Source organism: Ciconia boyciana, chromosome 2 (genome assembly GCF_034638445.1).
Source record: "Ciconia boyciana chromosome 2, ASM3463844v1, whole genome shotgun sequence".
In the NCBI taxonomy this organism is placed as follows: Eukaryota; Metazoa; Chordata; class Aves; order Ciconiiformes; family Ciconiidae; genus Ciconia; species Ciconia boyciana.
Genome location: NC_132935.1, coordinates 152964903 through 152989373, shown reverse-complemented (window position 1 = coordinate 152989373; position 24471 = coordinate 152964903). Strand labels below are relative to the sequence as shown.

At 43.5% G+C, this 24471-nt stretch overlaps 1 protein-coding gene across 4 annotated transcripts in view; it reads left to right on the top strand.

The window, feature by feature from the left end:
- The first annotated feature begins 223 nt into the window (after positions 1-223).
- NRP1 (neuropilin 1) overlaps positions 224-24471 on the top strand; it is a 116104-nt gene continuing 91856 nt past the window's right edge. For all 4 annotated transcript variants that reach the window (XM_072854604.1, XM_072854605.1, XM_072854603.1 and 1 more), the window contains exons 1-3: positions 224-365; positions 605-1074; positions 4389-4563. In XM_072854604.1, the coding sequence (XP_072710705.1) occupies positions 1008-1074; positions 4389-4563 (242 nt within the window). In that variant the 5' untranslated portion in view covers positions 224-365; positions 605-1007. The remainder of the gene's footprint in view (positions 366-604; positions 1075-4388; positions 4564-24471) is intronic.

Below are 24471 nucleotides of genomic sequence, written 5' to 3'. Positions count from 1 at the left end.
TCGGCTCTACCTGCCGTGGCGGGGGAGGCCGCCTCTCGTCCCCCCTCTTCCCCTCCGCGTCCCCCCGAGCCAGCCCCCGCCTCGGCCGGGTGTCAGGGCTGGGGCTTGCCGTGTTTGTTTGTTGGTTCTTCCGCGCTGCCGATGTCTTGGGGGGCCGAGGAGGAGGAGGAGGAGGAGGAGGAGGGCGGGGAGGGGGAGGGGACTGGGGCTTGGGAGACGGCGGCTCCTCGGCCTCTCTTATTGCCGCTGAGTTGCGCTCCTCTTCCTCAGGCTGCGAGCAGGAGCCGCCCGGGCGCTTCCCCCTTCCCCGGCCAGCCGGGAGTGCCTGCGGCGGCAGCGCGCTCGCCCGCCTCCCGCCGGGGCAGGTGAGTGCGGGGCGCCGGGCACCGCCGGGCACCGCCGCCCCGGCCGGGCATTGCCAGGCACCGCCGGCCGAGCATTGCCGGGCATTGCCGGGCGCCGCCGCCCCGGGGCTGCTGGCCCCGCGGGAGCCGCGGCCGCGCCGCAGCGGGAGAGCGGGGCAGGCGGGGGGGACGCAGTTTGCCAAACTCCAGCGCCCGGCTGGTCCCCGCTCACGGCCGCTTTCCCTTCCTTCTCTCCGCAGAGCACCCCCGCCCCGTCTCCCGGAGCCCGCCCCGGCAGAGCGCTCCCGAGGTGCCAGCAGCCGCGAGGATTTTTGTCTGTCTTGTTTGTGTGTTTGTTTTGTTTTTTGTTTTTTTTTTCCCCTCGTTTTCATTTGGCTTTCTAGTCTCGCTGGGAATGGCAAGGGCAGCGGCGCCTGGAGAAGGAACAAGTGTGGGGAAAGGGAGAGGGAGCCGGAGCTAAATGACAGGATGCGGGCGACTTGAGGCACAGAAAGAAGCCAGCCTCCCTCTGCCCCCGGGACTGCCCTTGCGGACCGTGCTTTCTGCTCCTGACTCCGGCTGGAGGATTTAAGACCTAGGAAGAGTTGTGCGTGGAGGGCATTTGGGTTTTTTTTCCTCCTTTCCCTGCTGTCAGAAGGGAAAATGGATTGGGGACTTCTCCTGCACTGTGCAGCCCTCACCTTCACCCTCGCCAGGGCTCTGCGAAGCGGTAAGTGTCACGGCGGACGTCGGGGCTCAGCCTGGGCGGGCGGCTGCGGGGCTGGGCTGCGGGGCTGCCGGAGCGGGGGGCGGACGATGGGGCAGGGCGGACGATGGGGCAGGGCGGACGATGGGGCCGGCACCGACCTGAGCCCGGCTGGGGGGAACTTTCTGCCGGAGGAGGGAGGCGGCGCGGTCCTCGCCCGAGGATCGCCCGCCCTGGCATGGCCTTCCGACTTTATTTTCCGCTCTTTTGGGTTGTTGTATAAAGCGAGCTGCTCGTTCTCACTAGATCAGGACAGCCAATTATCTCAGTAATGTTTCCTCCCATAGGCAATTAAATAAGTCTCGCTTTCGATATCTGAAAGATAATGAACACTTTAAAGGGAAGGCTTTCTCTCCCCCCTTGCTTTTTCCAAAGCGTAGGATTTCAGATTATCGTGCCTTTTACTAGCTGTGTGGGTACCTGCGGGTAGTCTTCAAACGGAGAGCTCTCTAGACTACCCCTTTCCCAAGTCTGCAGTTTACGTGCAACTTGCACAGTGCCAAGAGGGAAGCTGAGCTTCTCTGTGAAGACTCAAGACTCCCTTCCAAGAGAGAAATCCCATAATAAATGACTGATGTAGCTAGTGTACTATCAGGCAGCTCTTGAAAACACAACTAATTAAAAGCAGCGTGCTCCTCCTTCCCCGAACAATGCCAGGGCACCGTGAATATTTCACTGCATGATGCATTTTTAAAGACGGTCTAATTGTGGGACTGCTTGACGTTTAGCTCTTGCACATGAAACAGCTCGTGTGAGTTTTCCTTTCCCGACAAATCCTGAGCAATTATTATTAACTAATTATCAAATATTTACTTTTGCCTGACTGGGTTTTCAATCAAAGTAATTAGAAGAAGAGAGCACCCTCCACTTACGCTGGTATATTGTTTTAATAAGGGACCGCAAGTGGAGTGTCGTGGAAGAGAGAGTATTAAAATCACGTGTTTTATGATGGAAGTTAATCTCTTCCCCAATATGTTTTGAGGAGGCTGCTTAATTTAATCAGGACAGGCTGCCTCCTCCAGTGCTGTGGCGCAGGAGCGAAGGCGCTGGAGGTGTGCACCAAGCCCGGTTTGGGGATGCTCGGAGAGGTGCACTTTGCTCGCCCCCCAGCCCAGGTGAGGGGTGCGGGCAGCCGCTTCCCTGGCTCGCACATAAACCAGGACTGCCCCTAATCCTGCACCCTCTGAGGGGTGGGAGGGGGCCACCCGGTGCTCTTGTTGATCATTTCTCTCCATTAAAAGGAGGGGAGCAGGGCGGGTTGGTGGGCAGAAGCCTCCACCATGAGCGGTTAATGTGGTGGCCCTGCTGCAGTCACCAAGGCCATTAACCTCCTGTGTAACCTACCAGACCTACTAATGCCACCTTCACCTACATGCAGTACTAGTGTCCGCTAAATTAATTCATTAACCTTATTTAGAACTAATGGTCCAAAGTCATTAGAAGCTGCTCTTCTTAATCAAGTGTGAGAGAGATTGCACAGAGCCAGGGAGTCTAGCAGACCGCATTATCTTATTACCCTGTCACTTTCCCAGAAGTCGCAGATTAAGGAGCGCTGGTGGTAGTGAGTCCACCTCAGCGTCCTCTGAAGTGACTCTGTCAAGTGACTAGAAGCAGCACTGCTTTATTTCAGGCATTTAACAGATGCCAGACTCTGCCATGTTGTTTGCAGGGCTGGAGTGGGCTTAATGAGACAGGATCACTTTCCGAGTGTGCTTACACAGGGAGGAAAAGGCAAGATTCCCTGAGAGCCCCAGACAGCGGATTAGCAAGATCACCAGTGACAGCTTTTGAGCTTTGAGCTGCAATGCCTTTTGTTCTGGTCAGAGGAAAACAGCCTGTTTTGCAAAGGCAAAGTGGAAATAAATAATAAGATAACCTTTCCCAGCAATATGCTTAGCAATATCTGTGTTTTGACCATACAGCTGAGTACATATCATCCCCTTCCCTCCTAATTTATGGCAAATAATTTCTATAAAGAGTGTAGCTTTATGCATTTTTGATGTGCACTTCCTCATTCATTTCCATTTGACCTGTTTTTCCTACAATAAAATCCCCTACATTTATAAATTCATGCTGAGAGCAAGGAATGCCGTTTTGCTTTCACAGGGAATGTATTAGATACAGCACCACAGCCTGTGTATACCATTACTGGGATGTAGTGATATATAGTCTTGCTTTTTAGTGTGGGCATACTTCCTGTCTGTAGTTTACTGTCATATTTTATTACTCAAAATTAAACAATCAATGTGTGGAGGAAGTTTTTTCCTCCCTGAAGATCTACAGAAAGAAATCCATAGTAGTAAAAAAGAGATAACACAAACCTGCACTGGACAGTGAAGTGAGAGACTGTGTAGGTCGGATTTCTTGTCCCTTTTTATTTTTCCTATAAACCTTAAAATTCAACCCTGACAATGCTGGCCAAAGGAGCAAGATGCAGCATACCACATTTCATGGTCACACTTGGTGATTCTGGAAACTTTTGCAACTATTTTGCTATTAGAAATAAATCTTTGTTGTTGTTGGGGGGAGGAAGGGACAGAGGGAAGAGGAAAGGATGTTGTTCTGCTCCATTACATTGATGCAGTCTCCAAGCATGAACAAACTTCCTTGAAGGAATAAATAGTGGATGATTTCTGCTTCACTAAAACCACTTTGTTCTCTGCTAGCCTGGGTTTGAAGAGCACAGATAGTTTCAACCCGCCTAGATTTATGGACTGATAAAACAAAGGGAGGGTCTGCTGCGAATGAGCTTGGATCCACCAAGACAATCCCAGTGGTCAGTTACACAGACCAGGCTTATCCCACAGCTGGGCAGGGGGTCAAATGGCATCCTTTTAGCGTTCCTCCCAGCTTTCCTTAAAACTTCATACTTAAGATTATACTTTTTGGCGATAATTGAGTCTTAGACACCCTTCTGAGCCAACGTTAATGCTGTTGTGAGGATGCAAGGTTTTAACACTGTAAGGGGCACTGTTTGCTCGGGGCAGGGGGCTTTTTAAAAGGGTACTGTTTAGAAAGGGGGTATCTTCTGCTACCTGCTGCCTGTCTAGCCGCTGGACTTAAGGATGGGCGTGGAGAGACAGGCCTCTTTCCTTCGGTAAAATGTAGCAGAGATGCCTCTGCGTTAAAGGCATAAGGATGCAGCAAAAGTTTGCTTGAAGAAGGCTGCAGCCCCCCCAGCATTCCCACGGCGGACGGCTGGTTCGCTGCTGCGGGCTGAAACCGAGTGCTTGCCGGGGGGGGACTGAAAAAAGCCAATCTGTTTGCTTCCCCTGCAGATAAGTGCGGCGACACGATCAAAATTTTAAACCCCGGGTACCTCACCTCTCCCGGCTACCCCCAGTCCTACCACCCCAGCCAAAAATGCGAGTGGCTGATCCAGGCTCCGGAGCCCTACCAGAGGATCATGATCAACTTCAACCCCCACTTCGACCTGGAGGACCGCGACTGCAAGTAAGTGCGGGCGCCGCGCTCCGGAGCGCCACGGCGCCACCTGCCGGCCCGCTGCCGCCGCCGCCCGCGCCCGCGGATCCCGCGCTGGGCTCCGCGGGGCTCCGCGCCCCGCCCCGCCCCGCCGCCGCGCCCGGGGCCGGTCCCCGTCGCTGCCAAGGGGCTGCGGCCGGTGTTTGCTGTGGCAGGACGCAGGAGGCGCTCAGCGGAGCGTCCGTCGGGGGGGCGCGGCGGTTAAAAAGGTCTTTGCAACTTTTTGAGCTCTGTGAAGTGTATTTGAATTCTGTCTGCCTGATGGGAGAGGCAAGGGGATGATGGTGATGATGCGCATTATGGGGGTTCAGTTAGGGTGAGGCACTGTTGCGTGTTTGTTGGCCTGCTTGCTTTTTTGAGTAAGTCTCTAGAGTTTTAAAAATTAGTTGCCTTTCACTTTGTATCCCCACAGCTACAAACAGCCTATGGCGGAAACAGGCAATTTATAAATTGCCAAATCCTCTTAACACAGAGTTAGTCCGGCATTTACTCCCGCCCATTAAGGGGCAGTGGACTGCAGGACTGATAGTCATATTTCCCTCTTTCTCCCTTTGCTGCTGATTTATAGTCGGTAGCTCTTCTTTCCCCTCCTCCTGCTCTACTGTAGAGCCCTGAGAGGAAGAAGCAGATAGCTGAGGCTCCCTTTGCTCCCCTGTGCTTCCATTCCCTTTGGCCACCTATTTCCAAGGGTGAGAAGGGGAGTCAGAGCCTCCCAGAAGCTGTTCCCCACTTTTCCCCAAATCTGTAAACCACATAGCTTGCACAAGGCAACACATGGTCAGATAATTCCCCTCTGCAACATGCCCTCTAAATTCAGACTTGTTTCATGAAGAAAATATTTTAGTGATTCATTATTTAAAAATTTCTTGAGTATCATGGTTTTTTCATCCCCTTCTGACAACTGCAAGAGTTACTGTTCATTAATGCTACCAGTCAAGGTTTTCTCTGCATGTCAGAAAGAGATTAAACTCAATAGCCATTGCTGTTTGGCATTTCATGGGAGTATTTGAGATTTTACAGGATTTGGTCCCGTTAAATGATGCTCAGCATCATCAGGAGTGGTTGTAACAGACCATGAGGTTAGAGTGTTGGACTTAGAGAGCAACTGTACTCGAGCACTTAAATTTTACCATGCACACCTTTGTTCCTATTATTTAATAAATGGATTACTTAGATCACAGTTATTGATTTCCCTTAAAATGAAGTTCTTTAATGACGCAGTGGTGCTTAGTTGCTTTTTTGTTGTTTTTTATAATCTCTTATACATCAGCATTTCAGTACCATAGTTGAGTGATAATGCAGGAAAACCCTATGCTCATAAAGCTAAACTGACTCTTCATTAAAATGAGTTTTTACTGTGGTGTTGGAGCTGCAGCTCGTATTCACGCCATATGTTCACATGCTGACTTCCCATTCTTTAATTTTTAATTTGTTGTACTCAGGCAATGATTCACTTTCCCATGTCTTCTTGATACAGGTTTTGCTTTCGTTCTGTGGGACAGTGCTAATACTTTAAAATGTTTATCTGTCTCTCTTTGTCTCTTAGGTAGAGATTAGGAAATTAAATCAAGCATATTTCAGTGTCAAATCCTTTTTGTTCCTTGCTAGAATACATGTTTTTCCAACGCTGTAAAACCAACATGGTCTTTGACAGCAGTAAAGTGGTGTACAGCATACAATTATTTGAAGAACAAGTAATCTTTGTGGCATAGTGTTGTGCTAAACAGTGCTAGACTGAGCTGAACTGGGTCCAGGGAAGGGATTGACTCCCTCCCTCCGTTGCTCCCTTCTCAATATTCATTGTCCACTCTCCCCCCTGCATTATTTCTTCCTCTGAAAGGGGGCCCAGTGCAGTAATGAGATGGTAGTGAGTGGAAGGGAGTCTCTAAACAGGGTTGTTTGCATTGTCTTTGCAGTGTGCGATGGTGATGACTTTACCGTTATTTGGTCTATGCCGAAATGCTAATCTTCCAGGCTATGCTAAATTGCTCAGCTGCTACTTCACTTATATTTAAAATTGCTCTTTTTAACTTGAGAGGGATTGTATTTGTGCCAAAAAGCTTAGGACCAGAATAACAGAAAATTATTTCAGCAACAGGAATTTGTCAACAACCTCTGTGGTCTGAAATTTCAGTGTCTACTTACAAAATTCACATTCCTTGTACCAAATATTGGGTACAACAGGGGATTAATGCAATAAAACATATCACAAGATTTTTTGGGTTTGCAGCTAAGTACATTTTGATTTCCTAATATACTTAGTTTATTAGCAACGCAGTCTGCAATCTAGAAATGTGCAATTTAGGTTACACTCTAGTTTATTGAAAGGTTTAGCACTGGAAATTAATAAGCACTTAAATATGAAATGCAGATAGAAAATGAGAGATGGGGGAATTCATGTCTGGGAACAAAAAATGCCCCATACAATTAGAGCAGACTAGAGGAGAAGATTAGCTTGCTGGCCTAGCTCCCAAAATCCTCTTTATAATGCTGTTCATCGCATCTTAGACCTTCGTTAGCGTTGAAAACAACTTTAATAACAAGGACCCCCTGAGCCCAGGGAGGGAAACAATGTGACTTTGGAAAGGTTACCTTCTTGTTCTGTAGTGTCAACAAGAAAATCAAGAGACCTTATCTAACTTTTTTTAATGTTACTCTATGTAGAGAGGGCTAGATGTATTGAGATGTAAAACTGGTGAAAGGTTGATTCTCTGGGGAGAATCAAAAGCAGCAAATCTAAGTATTTGCTGTACTGAAGCTGGTCCCAGGTAGTCTCATTGTATGTTAGGGTTTGGAATTAATTTTAAAAATATGCCCTTGATTTACCTACTTATTATGCTATGCTTTAATGAATAAGTATTTCTCAAATGACTCCTAATAAAATTCATATATGTATGATTTTCTGACAATCAGAACTGTTTGAGTTGTTTTAAATTTCAAGTAAACATGGTGAAAATTCCTGTTTCTCTGGAGGCATTCCAAAGGACTCAACTTTCACAGTTTTGAAGAATAAAGATACGCAAATAATTAAAAATATGCTCACACAAGCTAGGTTCATCTAATAAAAAATCTTCTAGCCAGAACTACTGAACCAGCATAATGGAAATACTGGGTCTCGACGGGAAGTATACAATCATGTCAACCACAGATTGTTATCAAGGACATACATAACGAAAAAATACACGGTCTCTTTTTAACTTTTAACTTTAATGAGTGTTATGCCTCCTCTTCAGGAGGCCAAGAAACAGAAATTATGGTTGTACTTTAAGAGAAAAGTAGTTTCTCTTTGCCTTTTCTCAAGCAAACCTGAATAATAGCCATGCATTTTTGGAGTCAGGAACATGGTTAAAATGAATAGAAGAGACAAAACATATGGCTACATATTAGGTAAAATGCTCCAGAGTTTGTTGCATGTGGTAAATGCTTTTCAGCACTTAGTGCAAGCTGTACAAGTCTCGTGTTGCTGAAGTACCCTACTGTGTAAATGTAGCCATCTTGAATCTAGTAAAACTTTATACCTAGATAATAAACAAGAATGTCACTGATACAGTACTTTGAATTTATGGAACTTTTCCGGTTTCCCAGCAATGCACACTATCAGCATGATAATTTATAATGGTTTGTGACAAATGTTGCTGAGCAAAGAGGTGTGTGGTTACATTCAGATCAGATGTCATTATCTAGGGAGCAATAAAAATTTCACAGACACTAGGTTAAAAACATTAAGAAAATGAATGTGAAGCTTCAGAAGAAAAGGGCTTAAGAAAGGTGGAGGGTTGGGTAGAGAAAGCCCAATAGTGGTTTCCTTACTGACAAATTATTGACTTCGTTGCCTGACTTGACTGTATTGTTTCACAAGGTTTTCATAGATATACCACACAGCACAATTGTTTTATTGGCCATCATTTATAGATATAAAGAGTAAATATCACCCTTGGTTGACAATATAGAGTGTATACACAATGCTGTCAAATCACTTGGAATGGAAAAATTGCCCATTTTGGAAACATTCAAGTTGTAGAAGGAGAGATGTCATAGATAATTATTCTTTATATTGCATTTACCAGGGTTTAGTTACACTGATGAGATTAGAGCTGTATAGAAATTGCAGTCAGTTATAGAATACAGAGCAAAAAATACCTATGTTTGTTTATATAGAAGAAAACAGCTCCTCCAGATCCTTGAGTAAGGAAGAAAGCATAGCTATCCAGACCTACACAGTGAAACTGTAGCCCCATGGAACTCCTATAGACCTTAATGACGTTAGAAATTCATCCATCCATTTTATTTCTAAATAATGTCAATGGATTTATGCTATAAATCTGTAGGTATAACAAACTGAGGCTAGTAAAATAAACAGGAGCAAGGCAAGCCACGGCTCAGCCTTTCTTTAGTTTCTGCAAAGTTTAAGCTTTCATTTACTTTTGTCTAAATCTTGGTTCCTATTCTTCCATGCAGCGAGGTCTGCTTTGTGCAGACTTTGTGTCTCGCGTTTCCCTCGTGCAGAGGTGGCTTGAGCCCTTTGGGTTGAGCTGATGGGAGTGCGAGGAGCCCCGGTGCACATGTCCTAGCTGCCTGTCTAGAGGAGAGCGGCCTGTGAAGGACATTGCTGGGCTGCCTGTCAAGCCTTGCCTGTCAGAAGGGTCCCCTGAATGGCTGCACACGACAGCTGCTTTCTGACTGCCCGCAGGTGCGGCTAGAGCCTGGCTCTGGCCTTACCAGCCCTGAACTGCTCCCACAAACTGCACCAAGGACGTCTCAGGTGTAATGGAGGGTCTAGGCCCAATGCAACCCTGTTATCGTTGGAAGCAATGGGAATTTTGCCCTCCGCTTCCACAGAGCTGTCTCCTGTTATTCTTTAAGGCTGTGAGGAAGGGTGCAGCACAGGCCCTGTAGGACTGGTTTATGACTGTATCAGTTGTTTTGATAGCAAATGTCAGTCAGAGCTTCCTAATTCCCTCTCCTCCGCTGCTGTTGAGCGCGGCAGGCAGTGAGGTAACTGCAGCTGACAGCACGAGGTAAGCAGCAGAGCTGGCAAAGGAGCAGATTCATTCAGGCCCGTGAGAGGCAGGGACCGTATTTGCCCATGGTTGAGCACAGACGTCTGAAGGAGCCTGAGCCTCTGAGCTTTCAAACAGAAATATGGTTTTAATGGCCTGGCCCCGCTCCTCTGGGCATAGCGTTGGGTTTTTAGCCATTTGCCTCAGGATGAGATACCCAAGCCAGGCAGGAATGCTTGCTCCTCACCTGCTGAGGGCAGCTGCAGGAGCGCCCACGCTCCCGTGTGTTCTCTGATTTGAATTAACTACATCACCCAGCCCACACACCTTGAGCCACCCCACTGCCTACTTCCCTGCAGGAGGCTGGCAAAGGCCTGAATGTCCCTCTGTCAAAGCCAGGCTCGGCACAGCCATGAGCGGGACGTGGGGCCCAGCACCGACCCACTGGGAAGGCCATAGCCAGGCCAAAAGGGCGGCTTCTCCATCCCCCTTCTCTCTCAGAACTGTCCCTCAAGAGCTATTTGGAGTTACTGAGAGATTATTTGGGAGTACTAAAGGGATGAAGGGGACTGTCCTTCATTCTGTCCCCAAAACAAGAAACAAGTATTTTTGGCATAGTTAAGGATGAGTCGTTGCAGTGGATCTGGGGGACATGTGATATCTCATATTTCTGGGTGCACTTCAAGGGCATTTCTCTACTTTATGTAAAGCACACGAAAGGGTTTCTCGAGGACCGTGCTGCCAGACTCCAGACGGCCCTGCTGGTGACCACTGCTATTTGATACCTTCTGAAGGCTACAGTAAACCGTGCCAAGGAAAGGCGTCAGCCCAGAGCCAGCGCAGGATCAGGGAAGCAGAAAACACTTGTTGCAGTAGACATGGAGCATGTTACCCCCCCTACGCACACACACACAAGTAATACTTTTCCTTAACTTAAAGGTTCTGGATTGTGAAAGTATATACAAGTCTGTGCTCTTTGCTACAGGATTCAGTAGTATTTGCACACAAGTATCAGATGCAAGTATCTAAAGATAATGCTGTTATTTTATTGTGCTTTAGAGACTAAATAAGAGTTGAAAGAAGTTGGAAATGATATTGTTTTCCTGATTACACAGTGTAATAAACCAACTCTTTTGTTGTTTATCCAAGCAGTTAACTCTTGTGAAAGTCTCTGTTGTCAAACTGTTTAACAATTCTTTCATTTAGAGTGGCGGTTTGGGTTTGAGTTTTCTCAGGAAAAGGTATTAGGGAAACCATGACCAAACTACCTGGTCACAGCTAGAGAGTCTGTGCTTGTGTGCGCTTGGGGCTGAGGGGTTGGATGCAGAGCCTGGTTTTGCACTCTATGTGTATGGGTGCATTCCCTGGCACAATTGAGTCTTGACTTGGGTCTCTGTACAGTAGTGCATTAAAATTAAAATAACAATCATATGCAGGTGTTTCTGTTAATCCAGACGGTTAAGTGAACTGTGGGGAGAATTCTGTCTTGATGTGCTACAACTAGATACCCTTCAGACAGGAAAAAATTGGAGCGTCAAATATGGATTCCCATGAGCCTAATCCTTCATCCTTTCTGTGGACAGAGACAGACAAATTCAGAACAGAGGGCTGAGTCCTTTCTAAATTGAAACCCAGAGTCATTGGCATTAGCCCCATGAAACACTCAATATGTTTTCAGTCAACCCTACCTTGGTCTCCTCTCCATCCCCCTCTCCTGTGCTAATGTAATTAAAACAAAAACCTATGTGTTGCTGAAAATTAGTTTCTTAATTATAGCTTATTGCAAGCTATAACATTGGCTCATAATTTGATAATTATGATGTAGAGATTTTTATACAACTGACGTAAAACCAAATTAAATTATTTTCTTTTGTAGTATTTCCAAAGAATGAAATTATGTCTGAAAACAGGATATACATGCACTCACATGTATATGTCTAGACTTAATATATCACACAGAACTACTTGGATATAGGCATATGCGTTACATGCACCTCTTTAAGACTGTGCATATATGCACACATTTATGCATATAATATAGATTTCTTAGTTTATGTAGAAGTTCCTAAAGTAAATCTACTAATTAAAGCTCTAATACCCATCTTAAGGCTGATAATTAGGTATAAAGAGAAAAAGAGACAGGATTAGTGTTCAGATCATGTTCCAAATGCCTCTTAATTGGGTGTTTGTAATCAATCCTGATTGCAAGAGGCAGTGGTTTGGCAGAACAAAGAATGAAAAAGCCTTAGCCCTACTATTTTCCTGTTAGTTGACTTGGCCATAGTATTTAGGTCAGGATCCAGTGTCAAACAAGGCAATTTTGTCAGCCTTAGCGATCTTCATAAAACATATAAAAATCTTTTCTAATGATATTTTTTCAAGCTAAAAACTCTCTCAAGCTAGAGAGTTATTTTTATCCAGAATCTTAAAAAGTGTTTTCAAGTGAACCACAGAAAAGACTTTGTTCTCCTGGCCTCCATCCACCACTGACTTCTGAAATCAGGTCTGAGTTCAGTGTGGGTCTTTCATTGCATTGACCTTGGCACTTTTCTCACCAAGCCACAGTTTTCCATCACAAAACCACACAGCTTGGTATAATTATTATTTCTTTATCCCAAGTAACCAAACAATTTTTTAAACAGGGTGACAGATTTCCCTCTTGCACTGTGGGAAGCAAGCACCTGGCCATTTCCAAATAGAGTTTTAATGAACTTCCTGAAGGAGATTTGAGAGAAGTTTAATAAGTCACCTGCCAACTTTTTGGGAGCATAGGTCATTTGCTTTTCTGTAGGAATTCACAAAAATGTGAGAATAACCCCCTTCCCAAGTCCTAAACTTCCATGGAGGAAATTGATTTTCATGGGCAATATCAAAGGTTTTTAAAAACGTAACCTCAAAAAATCAAATTTCTGATTCTTTCTCACACATGAGGTACTGTGAAACTCTGTGATCCACAAAGCTGTTTGTGAACTGTGTGAGCTTCATAATAATTCATTTAAACAGAAAAGGATTGTGCATATTTAGACTCATCTTGCATGTTAATAGCATTACAAGTATTTTACGTAATGCTATAAAATGGAGAATTTAGATGGCTCAAAAGGACCATTGAGAAAATATCTCCATATGTGGAAGAGACACCCACTTGACGTGGTGATTTCTTCCAGAAGAAACTATGCACATCCCAGAAGCACAATAACCAGCTGTTGTACAGGAGAAACTGGGCAGTTGTCTGCTGCTTTCCACACTGATGTGGAGCTGCAGTGGCCACATGCCCTATGCCTCCCCTAAATACAGATGGGCCAAGCCTCACACTGAATGAGAGCCTGGATTAATCCCTTCCTTACACTCCCAGCAGCTTGAGCTCCATTGCACATTTGCACTGTGGGCTGCTCCATGCCCCCATGTGAAGACACAGCCCATCAGAGCTGAGGAGTGGGAGGGGGGTTGGAGCACCCCACTGCAGGGGAGGGGCACCCACTGCCCTCACAGCTCAGCCCTGTGCTGGGGCCATGCCCCGCTGCTTTTCATGTTGGAAAAGAAAATACAGATAGTCCTTTTTCTCTCTTTTTTTTTTTTTACAACACTCCTTAAATTGGAAGTTGGTAACCTAGAGAAAAATAGAGAGGTTTGTTCACACCCATGTGATTATTCTGCCTCAAGCTTTGAGAAATGCTCCCTCACAGCCAAAGTTTTGCTCATCTCACTCACATAAACACTCCTGCTGAAGTCAATTAAAAGAACAGACTCACTTGTGTAGGGCTAATAGCTAGGACATACATTTATGGCACTACACAAATTAATAATTACTTCTTATAACAATGGATTTCAGATGCTTGCAGAGTAATTTACAATACAGTAGAAAATTCACCTTCATTCTTTTTTGTCCTCTCAATTTATAAATCACCATAAGTTATCATTTCTTCTCCAGAATCTTAGCTCATAATAGTGAAGGTTTGGGACAAGTTGCTAAGTGCATGGGTAAAAATCAAAGTTCGCCTCGTTGTAGGATCTTGTGCCAATCTGTCATTAAGCCAGACAACTTCTACCAACTTTCCTCTGATGTATTCATCTGTAACAAGGGAAGCAGATCAGCAATTTAGAAAAGCTTTAGCTTGATCACCATGCAGAAACGTAGCCTACGCTGCCTATTTCCATAACGATCACTCCACTTTGCCAGATGAAAAATGGGAGGCTTACATCCCTCATGCTAAAAACCCTTCTTAGAGGAAATCCTAGGCTGTCGCTCCATTTGAGTAGCTTTAGTTAAGTCTGGAAAAATATGCAAAGGTAGCTCTTAAATAAAAGCTCTTTTTTTCTGTTTCACAGCCATCTCCATAATCTGTTTTGGAGACAGAGGCATAAGATGTATTAACATGGCAGGCATATGCTCTGATTGCTGTGTGGTTTTTGACATTCCCACAAACCCCCTGAGACTTCGTGTCACAATTCTATAAACTTTATCTATTTGTATATTCATATGTGGGCTTAAATCCAAAACGTCTTTAAATGCATTTACAGCAGATAATGTAGGTTCCTCTCCGTGTATTTCAGATGGCAAGCAGTTAAAGCAGGTACACATTTTAACCACTCTGTATAGTCTAACGTTCTAATGCATTGCAAAAATGTTTTGTTGTGTTTCAATAGCACATACACTATATAATGTAGGTATATAAAATAGATACAGGACCACATTGAGCTGCGAAGCAAGTGAAGATAGCTCCACTGATGCCAATAGTGCTGCACCTGCTAATAGCTCAAACACAAAATACCATAAGCATATCGTATTATGTTCCTTACTGGTTTCCATTTTCATTTATCCTCCACAGCTATACTAGATGATGGCCTTCAAACAGTATAATAGTCGTCTTTATCTCATTTCTCTGACATCATTTTCAAGTTCTTTATTACTCTTGAACAGTGTAGCTAATAGCACCCAAATTGCTTCTCATTCTTCCCGTCATAGCATATCATTATTCAAGAAACCAGTGCTCTTCAGCCTTTCCCACACAAATAGCTCTCCCCCAAACTAAGCTTAAAACTTACTACCAAGAGCCAGTCTCACATTTCCCAGGCAATTAGGCTCCTTCTACTAGCTACTACATTTTTACTTTGCACATTTTTACACTTTTTAATTAACCGTACCTGTGTACTCCTTGAGACTTGAATCTTTGTCTTCTAAAGCCTAGTCTTCATACACTGATTTTTGTATTGATTTAATGATTTCAATTAAGGTTTTGTTTGTGTATAGTTAAAACAATTCAGCACGCACTGGGGGATACATGTATTCTCGTATAAAGATGTCTTATGTCAGTACTTTTGCAGAAGTAAACCTTGCTAGTGTCAGCAGTTTGTAGCAGGGACTGTACTGCTTTATCTATAATGGTTTCTAAACTGGTATAGCTAAAGTGGCTGTAAAAACAATGTATAGACCTACTTCTGTGTTACATAACTAGTCACAAATGCTAGTAGACTTTTTTGGATACTGTATTAGCTAAATTTGTTAGCAAAAATTAATTAGATTGCCTTACTGATTGCAAGTTGCAAATTGCAATATAGACATATATATATATATATATGCACGTGCATATTGAGGGACTTACTGACACATCCATTTTTTCCCAGCTTTTACTGTTCAAACAAAAGCTTAGGCGAAGTGTCTAAGCTAAGCAGTTTCTCTGTCTACTGTAACTTACGCTTTCCAGGAAGGTTTTTTTTGAACTTGCCTCACTAGGCAGCTAGATAAATTACTGTGGTGTGACCTTCAAGCACCTCGCTTACTCCATGGAAATTGTCCATATGCCCACTCTCACCCCGTGATATTCCATATGACGTGCAAGGTAGTTTATCCCTTTTCTTAGTTATTCCACCCCCAACATTACAAAGTAAAAACATGCTCATAGGTGTAACCACAGCTCAGCCGATGCTCTAAAATCAAACTCTGAGTGCTCTAAAAATAGACATCTGATCACCGGGTAACTTTTGCATGTCCCCATATGCTCAGCATAGAAAGGAAAATATATCCTTCCTTGCCACATCCCAGCTCTTACTCATCTGAAAGTTATCAGATAATTTTGATTTAAATATGTAGAGAAAGGAAGCTGTTTTTCATGGACCATATTCTTAATTTGTCCAAAGATCATTCTACTGAAGTTAGTGGAGCACCAGTGATTTATATCAGCTGAGTGAGGAGCTGACTCTACATTTCTACAGTTCCCTAGAAATTCTCAGAAGAAAGGCCAGTATTGTAGCTGAAACGGCATTAACTCAGAGTGAAGTCAGTTAAAGTTTTGCCATTCAGCAAGATCAGACTTTAATACTCATGCAGAATGGGAAGCAGCTTCTTAAAAGTAGGTGGAATAAAGACCAAAGTCCTTCTGTCGTGTACAAACCTTTCTTTCCAGTAACAGCTTTAAAGAAGTACACAGGATTAGGTGCTAGGGCACTGCAGCTGTTTACAGTGCTAATGCTCTCATACTGCTTGATCTTGGGCCAGTCAATCATCATCTTTGTGCCTCAGTTTCCTTAGAGATGATAATATTTCTCTGGTTTGCAAGTATCTGAGGATGCACTTATTAGTGTTTGTTAAGTCCTTAGAGACTGCTGGGTGGAAATGTAGTGCAGTATAATAGTTATTTGCCATTGTTTTGTGTTTGTTCATCTTCTAGCTGTTAATTTTTTTTAACAATATACTGCTGTGTAAAAATGCATGGGGCAATCTTTTGACTTTCAGAGAGAAGTGTTATCCAAACAAAAATAAAGAATAGGACTCATGCTCACAAGAGACACATTATCCATGATGAGAAGAATCTATAACAGACACGGCACTAACTCAAAACTGAGCACCAAACAGCATCCAAATGCAAGCAATTTCAAATGTGTGCATATTGCCAGTACAAAACCAGGCCATTCTGCAAACGCAGCATCCCCTGAGGAGTAGTGAACCTAGCAGCAGCAATGCTAATGGCTGTCTTCTCATGTGCAGCAAGGGAAAGCAGCACTTTAGAGCCGCCTTGGGCAGCTGTTAAGTTATTCATTCTTAACTTACTTCTATAAAGCTGTTATTGGGTGGAAGCAGATGACACGAAGATTTTGGGCCTGCTCTGTCTGCTATGGGGGGAGCATTCCCCATCCTTGCACATAGGGTGAAATTCTGGCTTCCTTCAAGTCAATGGCAAAATTCCTCCCCAGTCTCAGTGGGACTGAAAAAAATTATTTTAGGCTCCAGAAAAACCTTTTTTGAAGAGCACTTTTCTGGTACCAGTGTATCTCGTAGAATTTTTCTCAGTTTGGACATTACTTTCCTTCCAGTGCACACAGTGCTTGTAGGGGAGCAATGGGGCCCATGAGTTTTCAAATGCATTTGTACTGCTAGAACAATGATGAAATAAAAAAAAAAACCAAACACATAACAATTTTCTGTTGTTAAGAGTACACATAATGCATGAAGTACCGTGCTAGGTCCTCTACCTTGTTTCTTAACCTCCTTTCGGAACATTTCAGGCTATTTTGTGGTTTGCTTGTTCCACCTGATGCCTCGTCCTTCCCTGTCTCCTCTCTATAGGTGATGTGAAAGCTCACACTCTCCTGAGTAAAACACAGTAGTTTTCTTTCTCGATATTGTCCACTCCCAAGTTTTGGACATTGTAAGTCAGGCCTCAGAAATTTGTGAAACTTTATAAAAATCCTTGTATCTCAAAAATTACTGTTGATTTATTATTCATTTTCCATCTAGTATATTTCAGGGGATTTCCTCTGTGATAATAATAGCCAGAAAATTCCTCTGCGTTAAATGAGAAGTTTGGCAATACTGTGATATCAGCAGCTGATGCTTTAAAACCTGCAACCAAATTTCATGATACTCATGATAAAAATCATGAGAGCTGGCAATGTTGGATTCTTGCTGAAGTCCCAACTTCCGGATGCTGTTTCTGTTCTCAGTCACAGCCCTGAAATTCCCACTCAAGTGATAGACTTACAGAGAAAAAAATAGAATCAAAGGAAATGGAAGTATTAATCTATATCGACTTGACTGCTTGCCTGTGTTTCTTCACCCCTCACTGCATGATCAAAACTTTCAGAAAGCAAAATTCATCCCAGAAAAAAAAACCCCTCTGAGTTTACCACCCTTTTCTGAGTACACATAAAATAGCATTAGCAGTCCTATTGTTATGGAGGCTAAATGTTTATTTGGCTTCAAAGCCAACTTACACCAATGAGAAGAAAATTGATTGAAAGCCATTAAACACAAGGACATGACTTTTGGCTCAGGAAGACCCTGATCTGCAAATTGCTGGCATATTTGGGACAAAGATCACACTGGCTGCTGCAGGATCCTTACGCTGTCCCACTGCTATCCCCTGGCAGGTGTGCTGGAGATAAATGAGGTGGACTGACACAGAAAAAACTTTCTTATGCCATATTCTTTTACGTGCAGTGCAGGCTTATGTTTTCAGGGGATTGTTCTCTTTCAAATATTACACAAAAATACTGTGCAAAATAGCTAACATTGACATTAAGGGTCCTATCCTCCACCTAACTATACCATTTTTATGTCTGCATGTTTCTAGTGAAGTCAATGAAGTTGTGACTGACTGCTTTGTATTTCCTTTACGGTTTGGATCCTTCCCTGCTGCAGGTACAATAACTGCAGTGGGTCTAATCTGAGGTGCACAAGCTGAGTTTAGGCTGTATAGCTCTAAACTCAGGGGCTGTTCTGAGGACAAAACTAATTTTCAAAACATTTTTATAAATTCAAGGAAATCTTAATGTCTTTATTCTGTTATTACCTTAAAATAATAATCCCAAACTGACTTTGGAGCTATTACTCAGTGAGCACTGGCCCCTTGGAAGGTTTCAACTTGTCAAGTTAAGCCATTTTTTGAACGCACAGAGGAAGTCATTAAGGCACATCAGGCTGCTGATTGCTATTAAACTCTGCAGAGGGTTCTGTGTAAAAATCAATGCCATAACAGGGCTACAAGAATCTAAGAGGCAGGAAAAGCATTTCTTTACCCTCTGGTAACTCAAAAACGGATTAATAGATTATGTGAAACCTCAGAAAAAAATTACTTATGAGCTAGGGGCCAAATGTAAACCTCTATGACAAAATAATACAGCTCAGAAAGCTCTGAGCACGTGAAAATGGGATTATAATGGAACTGTCACTGCTGTAACCTCAACTGTATGTTTCTGTGCTGGAGAAATCTCACACATCTGCACATATATGCATGCACGTGCTTATTTATTGTATCCCAAGGAACACCTTTTTTGCTATATCGCCTCTAAGGAACCTGGAGGGAAAATGCGTTTTTAGTAAAGTATGATCTTATATAGCTTTTGACAGAAAAGTACTACAAGAATTTTCCAGGTGAGTTTAGTCCCGGCATCAGCTGCAGTGTTACTTAGATGGCTGGTGGGTTTTGCTTGTGTAGAAACTGCACTGAAAAATGCAACACAGTTTGCTACTAGTTGAAGACTTCTGTAGAAAAAGTATTTTTCATGGGAAAAACTAGTTTAAATCATATTAGGAAGTTTTATTGTAAACATGTAGTATATAAACCAGGCAAAGTCCATTGTCTGGCTCTGAGGCCAATTGCCATGGAATGGCTTAAATTCAAACTGTCCAGTTCTCTTCCCCCAGAAAGCAGAGTGGCAGCATTCAGTTCAATTTTTGGCATGAATTTTGTTCAATTTTTGATGATAAAATGTTGAAACATCTTTTTAATTTGATTATTTTTCTTTGATTCTTATATGAAAATAAAATTTTACTGAGCTATATTAAATTTGCTTCATTCTATCATAGGATCATTTGGGTTGGAAAGGACCTCAGGAAATAATCTCGTCCAAGTTACTACTCAAAGGAATTGCATTTTATATAATAAAAAAGCTAAAATGAAGCAATCCATGTAAAACCAAATGTTTCCATAAAACCAAAGAAGACCTAGTTAGGATGTTTCAGAACCTTTATTTCATGGCCTATCCCAGCCTTTCTGCTCAAGTAAATACTAGTTTCTCACCAGCTCTCCTTATTCATTTTAAAATTTTAGATTTCATGCTTTTATTGAAAAGAAGGTTCTCTTCTGTTTTTCCATGTTAAAATACATGGAAATATCATGTAGGACTGACCCACCCTAGGAGGAGGGCTGAGGGGTAGGGCCACAAGCACGTCCCTACGTGGTGGCTGCAGGGCCCTGCTGGGTCATGGTCTGCCATCTCAGCTAAGCCCAGAAAAGACCTTTTCAAAGAGCGAGCATGAGGGTGAGCTGTCTCAGTGTCAGGACTCAGGGCAGGCAGGGCTTAGGACCAAAATAGCCAGCTTTGGTCCAGGTGGAGGTAAGTTTTGCCCAAAGCTCACCAAGGCTGCAGGTGTCTGACAGTTTCCACCCCGTCCTGGGGAGCCACCACTGTGCATCCCCACCGAGTCCATTGCGAGAGCATGTGGTCGTGGCCGCAGCCAGCACGGCAAATCCTCCCAGAGTATCAGAGCCCAAGACTGAGACCTGGAGAAAAGGATCAAAACCAGGCTTTCTGTTAAGGACTGTATGAAGCACATACAATGAAAAAGCTCTTAATGAGTGAGTTGTTAAAGCCTGTTTTAATGCATATGGTCTGGATCGGCTGCAGCGAGGAGGCAGATTGTGGACCCTTTCCCCAGCACAGCGCTGAGTATGGAGGCTCCTATACTCTCATTATAGCAGGGGAAAATCCACTTTTCTTGCATGGATAATTTGGAAGTTATGAATCAGCCTGTTGTTTTTATTTCAGCGGAGTACAGACAAGAGTTGTGTCAAATGAGGCTGCTGCCTGTCTGTCAGGCAGCTGTAGTTTTTTACCCTGCAGCCTCTTTTAATGTGCATTCTTGGCGAATTCTGAAGAGAAGCAGTCACAACTGTGTGCTCAGATGTTAGAGCAGATCTCATACCCTAGTCATTGAGCTGGGAACTTCACTCGTGCATCACCCTGTATTTGACGCAGCCATTAGGCATCCTGACCCAGTAACTAGAAAACTGAATTGGTGTCTAAGTTAAAAGGCACTGGAAAAATATGCTCTTGAATCATCTGTTTTTGAACAGAGATTAATATTTTCTTGCAGTGTATCTACTTTTCCCAGGTGTTAAATAGACCATTTGCTGCCTGCTGTTTTTTAGGGTTTTTTAAAGTAGGTGTTAAAGGCTATTCCAGCCTAACTCTACAGGGTTTTAAGGCATGAGAGACAGTTATCTGCAGAAAAATGCCCATCTCTCTCAAATAATTAGCAATTATCTGTCAAAAAAGCTTCTGAACCGACTACAGTAAGAAAAACACTTTTCATCTTTGGCTTTTTTTGTCTCCCTCTCTCCCCCTGCTCTTCACCTCCCTCCCCCCTTTCCCTTAGCATTTTCTGAGCAGTCTTTGCCAAAGGAAACACTGATGAAAGTAACTTTCGGTGGCTGAGCAGTTCCCTCCGTCACCTCCTCCCTGTCCGCCCCCTAGATTGCAACAGACATCTGCCTTTGTACACACCATGACAGAGTCCAGCAGAGACATTTTATGTTCATTGTTTCTCCAAAATAAATAAAAGCAGCACAGACGATGCGAACTGGCTGTAGACATCCCATTGCTAATAATGGAGCTATGTTGGTAATTGCTAATAATGATGCAGTGTTTCAGCATGGGAACACTGTTCTAGCTGTAATGTGGATCTGGCCTGAATAAAGTGATACAGATGGTAACATTACTGCATATTTCTTTGTAGTAGAAGTTGAAATTTAACTGTGGGAAAAAAACCCATTCCTACATTTCCTTCCAGTTATTTCTTTAATATTAACAGCACTGGCATGCTTGATCTGTGAACTGTGTCAGTGCCACCTAAGGAACTTGAAGAGGAGTCTGCGAAGTGAGGAGAAGCAATTGTTTCCACTTAGCAAAGGAAGCACTTAGATGCTGTTTGACAGAATTGCATTTGCCTCCCTTGGCAGGGATGACCCATTTTGATCACATGCAACAGCCAAACAACAAACAGCCAATTTGCAGTAAATCAGACTTTAAACATCTCTGTAGCTGCTATCTGAAAGACTAGTTCTGGAGTCCTCTCTTATGAACCAGAGCTCCCACATCTGTACCTTGGTCGTCCGGGAGTGCTTCATTGCCATTTGCAGGCTGAAAACAGCGGGAACACATGCTTTGTGGGCCAACTCCTGGGTTTCAGCTTCCTTTGATGCGCGCAAAGTACGTGCTTCTCTAGGAGTGCCCTGCATCCTCCGTGCTTACGTGCACAACCACTTCAGCACCCTGGTGAGCCAAAACCAGTGGAAGCACACACTGCTACTCTGGCCTGACTGCAACATGTTTCCTTTGAAAGGTGTTTGTAAAGCTGTGGCAGCACGTCAAAGATAAGAGAGGCAGGAATTGGTTGTATTTGCCAAGCGCCTGCCTTTGTTGGCTCCGTCCGCAAGAGCAGCTACCCTCACTTTTGAACTCTCCGAACCTGTTGCACGTTCATCCACAAAAATCGCTAGCTCACCCAGACCTAGATGTCAGGGCCAGAGTTGTCCTTCCTGCAAGATTAGGTCACAGCATTAGATCAAAGTCCTACTATGCCATTTTACACCACGTGGATGCAACAACCAGCCAAGTTTCAAGTCGCAAGCACAGGTGTCTAGTAACCGTACGATGCACACATGAAAGTTAGAGCCGGAAGCCAAACTTACAAGCTAAATTTCATCTTTTTCCCCAACATTACACCTTTGTCATCCACCCTTATAACTGCATTCCCAATCTAAATTTCAGAAGATAGCTGCTAATGTCTAAAACTTTCCTGCTTGTCTTTGCTTTGCAATTTCCTCTCTTCATCTGGCAATTCAAAACTGAGCTTAATAATGCCCTTTTAAACAGTTGAGAAAGAGTGATCCAGCAAAGAGGTTTTTTCCTGGCAAAAGAAGTGCTTCACAGTATTAATTACCATGTGGCGGGCACATGTAGCAGAAAGCAGTGCTGGCATGTGTGTAGGAAATAAACACAGAGTATTTGCTGCAGAGTTGCCGTGTATCTGGAAGTGCAAGGCATGAGCAGGAGCGATAAGCAAGTGTCATTTAGAAATGATTATGAGAAAAATAGTGAGAAAGTGCAGAAAGAACACCCAATTTCACCTAATTAATCCTTCTAAAAGCTGGATGTCTCCTCTAAACTGGATATCTGGGCTTCTCCTGTGGCTTACGGGGAGGGAGATACCTCCAGCAAAAATACATCCCACCTTAAGACTGATCACCAGGATAAATCATTCTTTCAAGGTGCCTTTATCTCTCACCCCGACTACCAAGGGATAACTAGCTCAGAGTATCTCCCTGGGTTTTAGACAGCTACTGTAAGGTGAAATAAATTCCACCCAAAGTCCTCAGAAATGGCTGCCCAAAGTGGACAGGAAAGCTGGCAGACTTAGATAGCTGCAGAAGCTCCTTTCTGTCATGGTGGAGACAGAGCTGATTGCCAGGTTTGGTACAGTATTGCCCATGTCAATGAGGTAAAATAATCTTGCACTGTTTGGAAATTGTTTGCCATGTCACAGGCTTAATGCACAACAAGCAGTATAATTGGTTCACAAGTGAAAATGAAAACAGAAAATGAGCACAAGACCTGTATGTTCTGTCCATATAGCAGTAAACATTTTCTTCAAGAACCGAAACTGTTGTCTTAAAACATATCACATGTTGATGTACTTACAGCGTACAACTGCGTTTTCTTGGGCAGTGTTACCTGCAGCTTCTGTGGCTTGGCTCAAAGCCTTTTTGAATCTCAGTGGGGCAGGCTGACAGATCTGTGCTCACTGCTCTGTGGCATTCGAAGTGACTCCTGCAGAGCACATGCACCACAGGAGCAACTGGTCAGCAGTTAGAGATCTTCTGTAGCAAAGAAGGGACTTGGTAGGACATAAGGATATGAGCAACATCCTTGAAGTGGAAGGGAGTGGAAAGGAAAATACCAGAGTATAAGTGCACACAACACAGCCTGTCTAATTCAGCAAATACAATTCACTCACTTGAGCTTCCTTATTCTTCTCTCAGCACACACTCAGCCCTGTTTAACATACGCTTGAACCCTGCTGAATTTAATGTAACCAACAGGTGCTTACAATTAGGCACATGCTTAGTAATGTGACTGAATTAAGGCCCAAATATTCCCGTTTCAACACATGAACAAGACTGTTTCTATTAAGATGGAGCATTGCATGCTAGGATTTGTAATCACTGCGGGCCACACCACATGGACAATGAGGCACTATGAAATGCTTCTGTACAGAAGACTGTTCCCGTGCATCCATTTAGGTCTGAGCTCAAAACTTTTTCTTAATCAGGGGCAAAGCAATGACTGTGTCTTAGACCAAGTTATGAAGCCCAGATCCTGAAGTTCCTATTGCTGCAAAACTCCCACAGACTTGAAACGTGCAAATCGGATGCAGTTCATAGACTCCTGGCAGATTGTCAGGGCAGTGTCCTTAAGTTTCTGATGTTTTGCTAAATTGTAGTAAGTAGTTCTGTAGATTAAAATTCAGGAAAAATAGAGGACACTGCATTTTCACTTACAGTCTGATTTGTTGTCTCTACCTTATGTAACTAAAATAGGGTGGACTTAAGCAGCAATAGGTTAAGCAGTAATGACGCCAGCATTTTCTTTTGCTGAGGCTTTAGCCAAGCTAAGGATGCAATGCTAATCTAGAGTTGTTTCTCTTTTTCCTTAAATAATATTTTTATTGAGCAAGAAGCGGATGCCAGAATGGCCTTTTGATCAGCTAAAAACAGCAGTGTCTCTAAGGGAATCTTTCCCGTTTATTGTATGCTGCTGCATTTGAAAAATGCTAGCCTACAGTAGAGCTAGACTCCTTAACATACAAGAAGCAGGGCAA